Source organism: Thalia democratica, chromosome 9, assembly GCF_965202585.1.
Source record: "Thalia democratica chromosome 9, ktThaDemo2.hap1.1, whole genome shotgun sequence".
NCBI lineage: Eukaryota > Metazoa > Chordata > Thaliacea > Salpida > Salpidae > Thalia > Thalia democratica.
Window position 1 is genome coordinate 38,249,139 of NC_139173.1, and position 15,271 is coordinate 38,264,409.

The 15,271-nt window shown below is 25.8% G+C and overlaps 1 protein-coding gene and 1 non-coding gene across 2 annotated transcripts; both read left to right on the forward strand.

Annotated features, from left to right (window-relative positions):
* The first annotated feature begins 7,936 nt into the window (after nt 1-7,936).
* Nucleotides 7,937-8,018, forward strand: Trnal-aag (transfer RNA leucine (anticodon AAG)). The gene has a single exon. It is a non-coding gene; the product is annotated as a tRNA-Leu (tRNA).
* A 1,986-nt stretch (nt 8,019-10,004) lies between these two features.
* Nucleotides 10,005-10,865, forward strand: LOC145845250 (SCAN domain-containing protein 3-like). The gene has a single exon (XM_082952674.1). It carries the CDS (start codon nt 10,005-10,007, stop codon nt 10,863-10,865), a length of 861 nt encoding a protein of 286 aa, XP_082808800.1.
* Nucleotides 10,866-15,271: the final 4,406 nt, after the last annotated feature.

A 15,271-nucleotide genomic window follows, 5' to 3' on the forward strand; every position in this document is an offset into this window, starting at 1 on the left:
TTTTTAGTGGCAACCGTGTAAAAGTCTAATTACTAATAAAATATTTTATTAAAGTATTTGAGAATTAATTATTTTAAATCATTTGTTTTAGCTTTCTGGAATACAAACAGGTATTAATTTTGTTATATTAACTATTTACTAAATTTCTTAATGAGTGTAAATTATTTAACTCGCAAAAAATTATTTTGAAGTAAATGTTCTTAGAAATTTGAAAAAGTGTTGATGATATAACAAATGTATAAAAGTAACCCATAAATTGTCTTTCAAGTTAAGTTTTTATAGAGAGTTAGGTTGTAAGTAAAATTTAAAAAGTATTAAGTTTAACTTATTAAGTGCTTATGAAAGTACATATTTTATTAACAATATTAGTACATATTTATTAAAGTATATTAGTCAATGTAAATCATAATCTAATGAATATTAAGTTGAATAAGCATTCTATGTATAGCTAAAAGTCATTTTAAATAATAAGGTGAATAAAAGTAAAACTTTTCTCTAGTGTGACTAAAACTAAAACCATAAGATTATTCAAATGTTTGTAAAACTATAACTGCGGCCCGCGAAGACTTTGGAAACTTGAAATTTGGCCCGCGACCACTAACTGCCTGCCGACCCCTGGTTTATTGGTACAATACATTACAGCACTATCTGACAAAAAAAGTTATCAAATAAAGATGCTTATTTAAATCATTTTACTTCAGTAACAATTAGTTTGACTTTTCGTATTTTCGAAAAATTTCCTATTGATTTGTATTGTCTGTTTTTGTTTCTTTTCCAGAATACAAAGTACAACGTCAAAATAACTAAAACAATTGCAAACAGTACTGAACAAACTAAAATTCCAAGTATTGTATTAGAAGAATTGGTAGTTTTATTTTCCGGGTCTAAATTTTTTATTCGGAAGCTCAGTTCTGTTGAAATGTCATTGGTGACACTGTTATTGTTCGTTGTGACATATTTTAATGAAAGTTTTGTTGTTGTATTATCATAAACACTATAACTTGATGTTGTTGACATTTCTACACTTTTTATTTTGTTCATACAAATGTAGCTTCCACGTGTCTTTGATGCTGAATCATTATGATTGATATACGAGTACAAAGCAACGTCCCTGTATTTAGCAACAAAGCTTATTTTTTCACTCTTCACAACAAACTTCATCATCTTTCTACTAAAGTTTTTGCAAATAAATCCATTTTTGTCGTTAACACCCACGTGCCAAATCTCATAAATTCCCCCGAACAACAACTCTTTTATGTGCTCTGAAACTTTCCCGAGCTGATCAATGTCTTTTATAACAGCTAACTCCATTCCTTGGTTTGCACAATTCTTACGAGCATGTTTTGCTGAAACTTTGAGCCGATGGAAAGTAAAGTTTGTGTCTCCAACAATTAAATAGTTAGTTCTTTCCATTTTCAATAAATAAAAGAACTGCATGAAATTTTAGATAACATTATAAATGATATACTACTGCGATACTCATAGAAGTTTTAATCATATGTTAGTTATTAATTAGCATAAACTACAATTAAGCACATTGAGGTGTTGAAACAAAAACAAGCAAAATTATATGACAAAATATTAATACATTCCTTATAGTTTAAACATCTTTAACCGTTTTATATAACTATTTTTATAACTTTTAGACAACTTAACATAGTTTTCAAAGTTTATTTTAACTAAACAGGCGTAGAAGTTATTTTACTAAGCATAGAAAACTTAGTAGGGTAAAACACTTTATAGATGACTTTTGTTTTGTTTTTTTATACAAAAAATATGATTAGAGAATTAATTTTTCGTTCTTAAAACTCTTATATTTCTTTGACATTAAAACACTCAACTTATAAACCAACAACGTTTTTATGTTTAATTTATGTGCACAGTTTTTAAAAAAGGTTGAAGATTGTTGATTAAACTACTGCAAAAACTACAGTGTTTATTCTAAGCAATATATTAGTGCTATTTTAGCATATTGACTTATAAAACTATTCTTTTCAATACTAATCATTTTATTAGAAAGTTTTTCTCTCATAATACCTATTTTAAGTTAAAAACATATAACAGTTTTAATAAAAACATCACAACAAACTAAACTAAGAAACATGTTCTGATTATAACATAAGTGAACAATAGTTTGTAAAAAAAAGTGTTTTAATGTACAGAATGAAACTCCTAATTATTTCAGTGTTAAATAAATTTTTTTCAATAAACTTACTTAAACGGGTGTAAACTTTAATATATATAAAATTAATTTTTAAGCTACAATTTTTGCTGTTCAAAGCTTCAATATCTCGACATAATTTAGTAGAAACTACCCGTACAATATTCATCCCGTACAAGGATATTCACTAAGGAAGTTTTTTTTAAGAAAGTTTTATATAAACTTGACTCTTTTATAACTTGCGTAGCCCGTTTAATCTTAAGTGTTTTTTTTTAATTATAGTGCTTTTTACTAAGTCTGCTGAAATAACTATGGTGTACTTTATAGCAGACGAATATCATAGAAATCGATAAACAAATGCTTATTGTTAAATACTGGCTCTAAATCTCAAAAAACCAGAAGTTTAGTAGAAAAACTTAGAAAAAAAAGTTATTGTATAAACCATATCAACCGATAATATAAATGGTCGTCCATATTAATTTCTTCAATTAAAAAAATAAGGTTTAACAAAACTTAATTTGTTGTTAGTTACTAACTAAGTAAAATTCAACTACACATTTAAATACTTTTACAAAATAATTTAAAATTTTATTTATAAGTTCAAAAAAAAAGACTTTAGCCAGCATAAAAAATATTGACATCATACTTGTGTTAATTCATTTGGGAAAGAATACTTAAAGGTAAGTATGATTTGCATATTTACTGAGTCAGTAGACTTTTTTAGACTCTTTTTTAAACACCCTTATCCCTAACCCACCCAAACGCCCAAACGTATTGAAAATTAATCAATAACTTTAATTTGCTGACTCAGCAAATACGCAATTTATTTGCACAAAAAAGTACTTTAGATTTTTTTTATTTAATTCAGACTAATATACAAACTAAGTAAAACGTAGCTAGTTTGTTACAAAACACTAAAGTTTAAAGAACAATTTAAAACTAAACGAAGCGTAATTTGTTTATTAAACACTTAAATATTTGTTTATTAAACATTTAAAATTTTGTTTATTAAACAAAATTTTTCACACATGACCTGCTACAGACCTAATAAAATGAATAGAATAGAATAAAATAGCTTTTTGTGAAAAATATTAGATAAGCGAAAAATAGAATGAGGGTTAGATTTCAGATGTTAAATTTGAAAATAAGATAATAAATTAAATATATTTAGTTTAGAGATAATCAAAGAGAGTTGGATTATTAGTAGTTTATACTCTCTTTGATTATCTCTAAACTAAATATATTTAATTTTTATCTTATTTTCAAATTTAACATCTAAAATCTAACCCTCATTCTATTTTTCGCTTATCTAATATTTTTCACAAAAAGCCATTTTATTCTTTGTCATCATAATATAATTGTGTTAACAACAACAACAATGCTATTAAAAAAAAATTTAATGTTTACTCCCTGGTTTTATTTTAAACATTACTACATTATTAATTTATTATTAGAATTGTGTGCTTAATAATATGTATCTACTACTCCATAACTTCTAACTCTGTAAAAATGTTTATCTTTTTAAATCCATTAGATATCAATACCCCACTGTATACCATGGTTTAATTGTATTGTTTGTAGACTATAATTTGATAATTTTTAAATTAAAGGTTGTTTAGCATCAATATAATGTTTAATTTATTAATTTTTTTTGTATAAAAACTTAACTAAAACCAATTTTTAATTATTTGCCATTTTTCACATTATTATTTTACTGCAGATTTACAATTTGAAAATCCGCTCTGCAGTGAAACTGAGTAATTGTCTATTCTCAAAAATAATAAATTATTAAGTTTTTTATATGCTTAAATTTTAGCTTAAAAACAATCTTATTACAAATAAAACAAAACTTTCACAAATAAGTTTTAGAAGCTAGTAAAATAATAACAATAAAACTACAATTGTATATCTAAATTTTAATACGTTAAAATCAAGCATTACTATATCTAAACACAAACTGCACCTGTTTAGATATGCAGTTTAAAATTTTGAAAAGAGTTATGCGATCTTGACTTAAGATAGAAACATAAAAATTATAAATCGTTATTCTTTTTTATGTCTTAAAACTAGAATTATTTTCAACAACCTATAAATTAGTACATATTTAGCAGTAAAACACTAGATTAATTAACAGATCTATAAGTAAACTACTTTAAAAAATACAATATATTAGATGATGTTAAATCAAAATACAACTTGCAACAACTATAATTCGTCTATTTTCTCAAAGATACATGTTCAACAAAAATTTACTTTAAAATACTATTTTTCATTGTTTCTTTTCTTGTGTACAACGTACAAAGTAAAAGATACTAAAAGCACAACAAAAAATACAGCACCAATCAAAAGACCAAAAATTGAAATTCCTTTTGACAAGTCAGTTACTGCCTTGTCACTTTCACCTGTAGGACTTATTGAATTATCATCAGATAGATTGAAATCTTGTTTTGTTGTCATACAAATGTAATTGCCAAGCTCTTTAGACTTTGAATCATTTTGATTGATGAAAGAGTACAGAGAAATATCCTTGTGTTTATCAATGACTTTTATATTCTCACTGTTCACAAAAACCGTAGGCATCATTTTTGTGCTCAAGTCTTTGTAAATAAAGCCATTTTCGTCATTGTAAGTCACGTGCCAAACTTCATGCAATTCTATCAACATACTTATAAATTCTGAAATTTGTGGGAGTTGGTCTTCTTTATTAAAAGTTGCTAATTTCATTTCTTGGTTTTCGCATTCTACACGAGCTTCTAAAGCTGATAACTTGAGCTCAGGAACATAAAAAACGTATTTATTGTTTCCAATAAGTAAAGTATTTGGTTGTTCCATTTTTTTAAATATATTGAAAGACTGAAGCAAGTTGTTGTGCTATTCTTAAAATATAGGTTTTAAATATTAGAAACAAAACAAAAAGTTATAATCAATTAATTATTTAACTCTAAGTAAATAGGCAGACAATAAAGTTTAACAAATAATCAAAAATTCAGACAAAAGTTTTTATCTTATAATGCAATAACTTATACTATGATACTGTAGTACTGTTAATACTTACGATTATTATTATTATTTACTGCTAAAAATTTCTAAAACTTATAGTACTATATTACTAATTCTTTAAACTACCACAATATCTATTTTATACTTTAATTAAGCAAGTAATATAAAGTTAATTTTAATGTGTTATTTTACTAAAAATTTTACAGTTGTCCATTAAAGTATTTACCCAAACAATTATACTTATGTCATTTATTCATTGATTTGTTATAGCACAATTTTTTGATATGCAGAACATTAAATATATAAAAAAACAAAAAAAAAAAAATTTGTAAAACGTTAATGTCTTTCTAATCTTTTACTCATGAAACAAATTTTAAGTTCTGTCGCTTTAGTTGTTTTAGTGAACTGTGTGTTAATAAACATTTCAAAACTGATTCTTAAGGCTATTCAAGCGTTAAATTAAAATTGGTATGTTTATAACTTAATTAGAATCTAATTTTACAATTAATTAGAAAATTAAATAAAAAGTTTAGTTAGCAATAAAAAGCTCTTTTATTTTTTAGTTTTTTTTAGTTATTTGGCAGTTTGCAGTAGAAATTAAAGCCAAAGCTTTTTATTATTTAACCTTTATTTTTTTGTTTAAAACTTTTACTGAATACTAAGAAAAAATTAAGATAAAAGTTACTATTTTCTTATTTTAGGAAGTTTGCATTTTAAACACTATTCAACTATATTATCATATTAAAAGTTGTTACGAAGACGAAAGTTAGTTTAATAAATATTTAAAATAATAATTAGTTTGTTAGATAAGCAAAAGTAAAAGAAAACTTTCATTTTTATACTTCAAAACCTAAAAAAGAGCTTTTAATTATTTTTCAAATTAAATAAAATTATAGTTAATGTTTCAAATTTATGAACAAGTTCAACTTTCAATAAAACTTTCCTTTAAGTTAAAGCTTTTTTTTTAATAAAAATAGAGTTTTTCTTGTACTTTTGCTTTAGGTTAAAGCTCTTACGAAAATTATCAAATAAGGTTGCTTAGTATTTCAACAAAACATAAACGCTACATTTTATTTTCATTTATATTTCCTTTCAAGTAGTTATAAATTTGATGCCTAACTTTTTGTATTTAAATTATGTAAAGAAAAATAGTGTCTAAATACTTTTAGAAATAACGCTAGCTCTTAAGCTGACAATAGTTATTTTAAATTTAACCTAACTAAAGTACTTTATAACCTAAATAAAATAAGCTTGAACAAAAACTTAATTTACAGAGTAGTTTTACTCAGGATTTTTAAATGAAAAGAACTAAAAGTATCAAGAATGAAATAAATTTCACTCATTTTAATACCAACTTTTAAGTAGTTAAATTAGTTTTATTTGAAAAATAATAAAGCTTTAATTTTTAAAAGCATTAAGCAAATATTGTAAGTAGTAGTAACTAAAACCTTAAATTCAATAAATAGATTTAACTTTTGAAGTTCTACGTATTTTGATTAACAATTTAAATAATTTAAAAAACAATCCAACTTTAAAGAAAAATATACTTTTGTTCTGTATCAGTACTACAAGGAAAAGTTTATACATTAAAATAATTTAAGCGTTGTAAAAATGTTTTCTGAAAAAAAAACGATAAGAAAATGATCTTAAAAGTGTGATTTATTTTTGAAATAAATCTTCTTATTATTCAGATATTATTATCCAGACCTTACGCTCTCCCGAATGAGATACCAAGGCATGCGGTGGTTTACATATTGAGTTTTTATATAAAAGTTGTCTAGTTTTTAATAAGTTCACTGTCTGGTAATTTACTTTTAGGTAATTTAAAAATTAGTTTCTAAAAAAGAGCAAAATTGTTTAAAAACTAAACTGAATCTGTTTAAAAATTACAAATTTAAATACATTGTTTGTTTCAGAATTTAACTCAGTTTATCATAAGACTTGAAAAAGTTTGCTTAGAAACTTATATCATTTTGTTTTTAACTTAACTATTTTTGTTTTTTACATAAGATTTCTAACAACTTTTGTTTTAACAATGTTGTTACGTTTGTTTTTAAGTTTTAAACTTCATTAATTCTTGTTCTAATTTTTCATTAATTTAAAACTTAACAATTAAAAATATTTCTTTATTTGATCAAGTTCATTAATTGAAAATTAACTTTTTCTAAGTTTTTGTCTTTTTTTTACTAAAATAGTTTTTTTTTTATGTTTAGTACGTTTTACTTCAATCAGTTTTTTGAAACTTATCAGTTTATTTTAAAGTCTTTGACTTCAATAGTTGAAAAAAATCTAACTTGCTTTTGAACATTTTACTTAGTAAGTCTCTAAATTAAGCTGTTATGATTATTTAATTTTATTCATTAATTATAAAGATTTGAGTGAGTTAGTTAAAAAAATTGACTCAGTTAGTTTAAAAGTTTGACTTTATTAAATTAAAATAAGACTTAGGTAATTCAAATATTTGATTAAAATAGTTAAAAAACTTGACTCAATTAGTTTTAAAATTTGACTTAGTTAGTACAAAAATTTCTTTGAGATAATTCTAAAGATTTACTAAGCTTGTTTAAAAATGTTACTCAGTTATTCTAAAAACTTGATATAAATGTTATAGAAACTTGACTTTGTAAGTTAAGGAGCTATACTAATTTATATCAAAAGTTTGAATGAATGTTACTGATGTTGCTTATAAATTACAAAATGAGTTTATTAAATAATAGCGCGCTGGACTTCTAATCCAGAGGTTTCCGGGTTCGAGTCCCGGCGGAGGTGTGTTTGGGTAGCATGGCCGAGCGGTCTAAGGCGCTGGATTAAGGCTCCAGTCTCTTCGGAGGCGTGGGTTCGAATCCCACTGCTGGCACCTCTTTTTACAATTTTATACCACTTAGTTTTGCATTTTGAAAGTTAGTTTTGTTTACGTCAAATTAATATTAGTGTCAAATATTTATGAAATATGGCTTTATCAACCTTTTATCGTAAAAAGACGAAAATAGCTCAAAATTTTCAATTGAGTGGCCGAAATTCTCCTTAATTACTAACAAATAAAAACACTTTAACTTAGTAGCTTTAAACCTTTTTCTTGCATATTAATTAAAGAAAAACTGGTATATTATAAATACGAAAATATACAAATTTTTTAAACTTACTTGATTTTTAAAACTTTAAATGGAAACAACCTACAAAATAATAAATACCTTTTAACGAAATGCTTAGACTGACCATTTAATTTGGAAGTGGTCAAGAAGTAAACAAAACTTTGCCTATATATTAACAAACAGAATAATACAACATGTTAAAGTATAAAAATAGTTCCTACACCGGGAATCGAACCCGGGCCGCCTGGGTGAAAGCCAGGAATCCTAACCACTAGACCAGTGCTTCTGAAATGGGGTTCCGCGGAACCCTAGGGTTCCGCCACGCCTCTCTGGGGTTCCGTGAAGCCTTTCGAAATTTAAAAAAGAAATTTTAAATAAGAAAAAAAAATTAAAAAACTTCAAAAAAAAATGGAACACATAAAATGGAAAACATATATAATTATAGCATTCATTGATCTGCTTAGTGTGTATCTAGCGGTAGGAGTTTTAAGTTTTAATGGGTATTCATTGTTTATAGGTGTCCTGGTTGCGCAAACTTTTGCACACTTTTTGAATTTATATTTTTAGTGAAGTTATGAAAATACTAGTATTATCACTAAAGCAAACAATGTAGAAGCAATCAAAACAAATTCTAAATGTTTACACAATAAAACTAAATAAAAAATCTTTATCAGAAACTTATTTCTGGTATATTATATTGTTTCAAATGCTGTAAAAATGTTTAAAGGATGTCTATCAGCTTGATTTTAAATTTAATATGTATCAAAGCTTATTTTTTACTTAAAGAATGCTACTATGATTTAAAAAAAATCTGGCCAGGCCTATAAAATTTTAACAGAATTGAATTTGAAATAGTTTTTTTATACTTATATGATAAAAAATGATACTCTAATTTTTAAAAGTTGTGGCAAGGTCTTTAAAATTTTAACAGAAATTGAGTTTGAAATAATTTTTTAAATTTAAATGATAAAAATGTTTAAATGTCTATGTGTTAGCCAAGTTTTAAATTTTGTTCTATAAGTGTTAAATGCTTTTTCTGATTAATTATTATAACTCAATGTTTTTTTTTGATATTCATTTTTTAAAAATATCTAAAGAAAATGAAAAAAACTGTTAATATTCAAAAAATTATATTATTTTTAAATTGATGATTTTAAAATAAAAAATATAAAATAATGATTTGGTTAACCAAGGTTGTTTTTTATGTAATTTTAGTTGCAACATTTTTGTTTGTTGAAACATTACTGTTTGTTTAAATTAATGCAAAAAAACACATCTTAAGGAAAGCACATAATTTTTACTATTATTATTATTAAAAGTTGTTATCTTTTTTAAAATTTAAGCTTCTGATATATATTTAGGCCATAGGGGGGAGGGGCGTCCATGATTATTTTTTTACAAAAAATAATATTGATTCTTATATGAAAGCTCCAAGTATAAACTACACGCCAGTTTTTATAGAATTTAAAAATTTCATTTAAGTTTTAAGATATTGTAATTTTTGTAAAAAGTTTCTAATGCAAACATATGGACCGTACATTTTTAAAATTCAATTTTCTCGGAAATATAAAAATGTGTCTATGAACTTTTACGTTGTTTATTAAGGTTTACTTTTTCTTCCTTGGTCAAAACCATCTTTTAAAAATTCGATATTTTAAGTTTTATAATCAGTATTAGAAGTATTCTTATTTTGAAATAACCAAATGGAATGTTTTACTTTTTTCAGACTTTATTTTACATACTATTTTAGCATGGATATATTTTTAAAAAGAAAGTATGACAATAGTGCAGATGTTGGTAGTATTTCATCTAAATGTAAAACTAGAAAGTTTAATGATGAGTATCTGCAGTATGGTTTTGTGGTGATTGAAAGTGGGGGAGAACAGAAAGGTCAATGTGTTGAGGTTGGTTGTAGCAAAGTGTTGGCAAATTCATCATTAGCACCAGCAAAATTGAGAAGGCACCAAGATGCATTCCATAAGGACAGTAAGTCTAAAAAGTTGGACTATTTTAAAAAGAAGGCACATGCCTTGTTCTTGCAAAAGAATGCTTTGAAATCATCCATCAACCCTTTCACCTCAATTTTAAAGGCAAGTTATAAGGGAGCATTGAGAATTGGGATATGCAAGAAGGCTTTCACTATTGCTAAGGAGTTTGCCCTTCCTTTCACTATTGATCTGTGCGAGGAGGTTGCATCAAAAGCAGTTGTTAAAAAACTTAGAACAATTCCTCTGTCTAATGACACCATCCAATCCAGGGTCATGGAGATGGCTAGCGATACAGAGGATCAACTACTGGAGAAATTAAAAGCCAGTCTATTTTATGCTGTGCAACTAGACGAGTCCACTGACGTAAGCGGCAAAGCCTTGTTACTCGTTTTTGTTAGATATTGTGGGCAGGAAGAGTTCAACGAAGATATACTATTTTATGGAGAATTACCCACAAAAACAACTTCTGTTGAAGTAATGAAATGTGTCGAAAATTATTTCATCAGCAAAGGTTTAGAGTGGAATAAATGTGTCGGCATTTGTAATGACGGTGCAGCGTCTATGACTGGGTTCAAAAATGGTGTAGTGAGGAAAATGAAGGATAAAGCAGTTGAAGCTAAATGAATATATGTTTTTATTTGGCAACAAAACATCTTCTTTCTTGTTTACAAGAAGTTCTCTAAGCGTCGATTAAAACTGTTAATTTTATGAAGAAAAGTGACACAAAGGCCAGATGTTTCAAAGACCTATGCGAAGGTTTAGATGCTGACCATCTGCGACTTCTTTAACACAACGAAGTTCGCTGGCTGTCGGACACTGGTTCGTCTCGTTAAATTAAAGAAGCAGGTGTTCACCTTTCTTAAAAATGAAGGCTCAGAATTAGCGAAGTTCTTTGAAAATGATGTTTTTTTGGCCAGGCTAGCATATCTCACCGATATTTTCGAAAAATTGAACGCTTTGAACTTAAGCATGCAAGGGAAGCGAAATTCCATTTTTGTCATGATAGACAAGATTGAGGCGTTTAAAAATAAAATTAACTTTTGGAAGAAAAAGGTTAGCAATGGCAATTCTGCGATGTTTCACCAGTTTGATGAGGCCCATGAAAAATGCATAGAATTCAACTTCTTTGAGGAAATATACAACCACCTTGATCTTTTGTCTATAAAGTTTCAACATTATTTTCCTGAAGATGTTCGCATCGGAAATTTATGGGTTTTGATTCCTTTTATGTGTGATATTGCTTCAGAAGAAGTGAATCTTTCTACAGATACAGAAAACGAATTGCTGCAACTATCTGAAGATAGCAATTTAAAATTGAGTTTCAAAGGGAAGGAGCTTTTAGATTTTTGGATATGGGCAATTTCAGAGTACCCCGTCTTAGCAAAGCGTGCAGTAAAATTTCTTTTACCATTTACCACCACTTATCTTTGCGAGTCCGGCTTTTCGCATGTAACAAACATTAAAACGAAGCAAAGGAACTGTATGCTGACTTCAACCTTATCTGTTTGTCTCCGTCTCAGTCTATCCAAAATCCAGCCGCGCATTGACATGCTTATTGCTAAGAGACGAGTTCAAGTTTCGCACTAAACTTGTTTTATTTATTTTTCGTTAGGCATCTTACCCGTTTATTACAGTAATCTGTGAGTTCGATTAGGTTCACGTTCATTTCCTTATTGTTTGTAGCTCTCGTTTTGTTTTTACTATGCAAGGAAAGATTTTTATGACGTTGCGATTAATCATGTTTGTTTTTCGTTTATTTATTGTAGAATCATAAATTCCTATTGACTTTGGCGCACTTAGAGTTTGACCCGACTTAATACTATTACAATTGGTATGATTTCTAACAATGATATAGTTTTGCTAAAAAATTTGTTTTTTCTGAAATTCTTTTGTTTTTTGCAGAAAATATTATATTAAACATTTTATGTATAATTAAATTAGGGGTTCCGCAGAAAAGTTGAATTTTGGAAAAGGGTTCCGCCACAAGAAAAAGGTTCCGAAGCACTGCACTAGACCATGTAGGACTGTGATGAAAAAGGCTCTATTGCATTCATAAACAAATAACTTAACATTATGACGTAACAGTCAAATTGAAAACAATTTATTTTAGCTGTATACTTACAAGTTTTGATATAATTAAATTTTTTTTTAACGATTTTGTTTGATGCCAATTGTACATTTGGATACTTATTATTTGTTATAAATATTAATTTAAGAAGTTATTTTTATAATCCGAAAAAAAACATTTCTACAACCGAAACTATGTGTTTTGATGTTGTTGTTGGTTTTAGATTGTTGAAATAATACTTTTAGATTATAAGTATTATATGTTGAAAGTAACGAAAAATTTTTGTAAGTATTTCAAAAAATTAAATACCTGGACATTAAAACACAGTTTAAAAAATTACAAAACTATAATGAGTTTAATTCTACTATAAATAGCACGACTTATATATATAATTATATATATTTGACTTGAATATATCTTTAGTTGTTAAATTATAAGTATTAAAAGTAGCAAAAATGTTGTAGTGTAAGATGATAAAAAAATGCTAGTTTTTTAAAAATTAAAAACATGGACGCAAAAACAAAGTTTAAAAAAACACAAAACTATAACAAGTTTAACTGTACTACTAATAACAAAACTTTTATATATATATATATGAGCTAGATATAACTTTAATTGTAACTTTTTTATTTAAGAAGATTTTTTTTTTAATTTATAATAGGTTTATAAACTTTACTTGTGAGTACTTATTACGAAAATATATAATAAAAATTAAAACTGTAAATAAAAGTTTTGTTAAGTAAATAATTAGTATAACAATAACTTTGTTTTTTTATTAATCAACAAATATTGGAATTAAAACTATACAGTAACCTCTCGCTTATTTACTCACATTGTGTCCACAGAAAAAGTTCGTAAAGATACGAGAGATTGTAATGATACGAGAGGTACCAAATATACTTACTTTAATGTCTGTTTTTTGATATTGCTTCTAGTCAAAAGCAGACTGGGGACTTTCCCACTTTTAACAACTTGTTTACTTTATTTATAAATATGAAGAGAAAAGATAAGACTATACATATATTAGAAAAAAATGATTTAAATTTATATATAACAATAATACTTGTAGAATTTTTTATTTATTTTAATAATAACTAGATTTTATCTTTATGTGACTTATTTGATACTTAACATTTATATTCTATTCTACTTAGCAACTCAATTTGTAATTAAGCATTTGTTTTAAATTAAGAACTAAAACTAAAAAATGTCAAATGAAAATTAGTAATATGTGTACTAAAAAAAACAATTGAAATTTGTGTTTAGTGTAAGTTCCAAATTTATTAAGTATCACTGCTACTATATACTAGGAAGTTTTATTAGATTTCTTTTTTATATGCTTATTCATATATAGGGCAAGAATGCTGTATTATTTATTTGTGTTTAAGACTCTCATTATTTCTTTATACTTTCATTATATAACACAGTCATATTTCTTTCAGAATTTTATTCAATCTCTTATTGTTAACAAAATTTCTTATATACTAAGGTATAACTAAATGTTTATTAATTAGTCAAGGAACATAAGTTTACAAAGTCTTTAGATATATAGAGAGGTGAGTTAGCAATTAAAAACATGTTTTAAGTAAAAAATATACAATAAACCTATTTTGTGCAATATTAAAAAAAAGTAAAATATATAGCTTTTGAATTTTTTAGAATTCTAAAATGCGTAACTAAACGAGAGTGCGTAACGTCACGAGTGCGTAGAGATGCGAGAGGTTACTGTAATGTGAAATTCTCAAACTAAACACTAACTTAATTAGAAAACTTTTAAAAACCCATAATTGTACAATGCTGTATTCTAGTTTATTTTTTGTGGACCAAGTGTACTTTTTGTAAACCCAAGCTTAAATTTAAGTGGTTGGTGTTTGGAAAAATCATAATAATTTAATAGTCTACCTTGAAGTAAAGTAATTTCTAATGTTTAATGCAGTATCCCGCTAAGAAGTGTTTTAAAGCATTATTAAAAACTATATAGTATACACGTTTTAAAGCATATTTTTACAACCAAATTAAACACTGCTGTATATATGTTTTTACTTAAACTACTAATTTTTACTATTAGTAAAGTACTGTTAAAGTTACAAACTAAGTCTGACTCTAATTAGATTCCTTTTTTAAACAACTTTAAAGTAATTTATATCAGTTATAAATAGTTCAGGATTTTTTTTTAGTGGAAACGTATGTTACTTTTGAATGGAAAGTATACTTGAAGATCAGTCTGAGATTAAAAAATCTGAGTCAGCAAATTTTTTCAAAGATCTATTTTTATTTTTATAAGTCAAAACCTTACCCCGAGTCCACCTTACTTAAATATATTTAAAATATTATTAAACAAAAATGAATTTAAAATAGTTAAAGATATTATGAAAAAAAGCTTCTTTTATTTGCTGACACAACTTTTTTTAGTTCATTTTTCAGATCAGACTAACTTTTAAGTATAATATATTATTTATTATACTATAATATATATTTTAGTTATATACTAACCTTCTTGAGTTTATAGTTTCTAATCAAGACCTATTTTATAACTTTTAAAAGTTAAATTACAAATTAAGTAAACTAAAAGGTAATTTTGTATAGCAATACAAAGCATTATGGCAAGTATATTTATATTAAAATTTTATTTTATATTAAGTTTAGATTTAATACATTTTTAAAGATTAACTAAACAAACTAACATAGGTTTTCGGCCTACCTAACCAATGTGTTTTCTGACTTTAGTTTTATTTAGTTATTTAATGTTCTTTTATTTTTAGATGGCATTAGTAACATGAAATGAATAATCCAGTAATAAAATAGTTTGAATAATTTATTTCATATTCTATAATTTTTTTTATTTATTCAGTCTTATTTAAAGAGTAAGGAATTTACTATTATCTGTAAATACTTTCAAAATACTGTGATTGTTATAAGTGAATAGTGTTTTTAAACTTCAGTTTTTTTATAGTAGTTATTT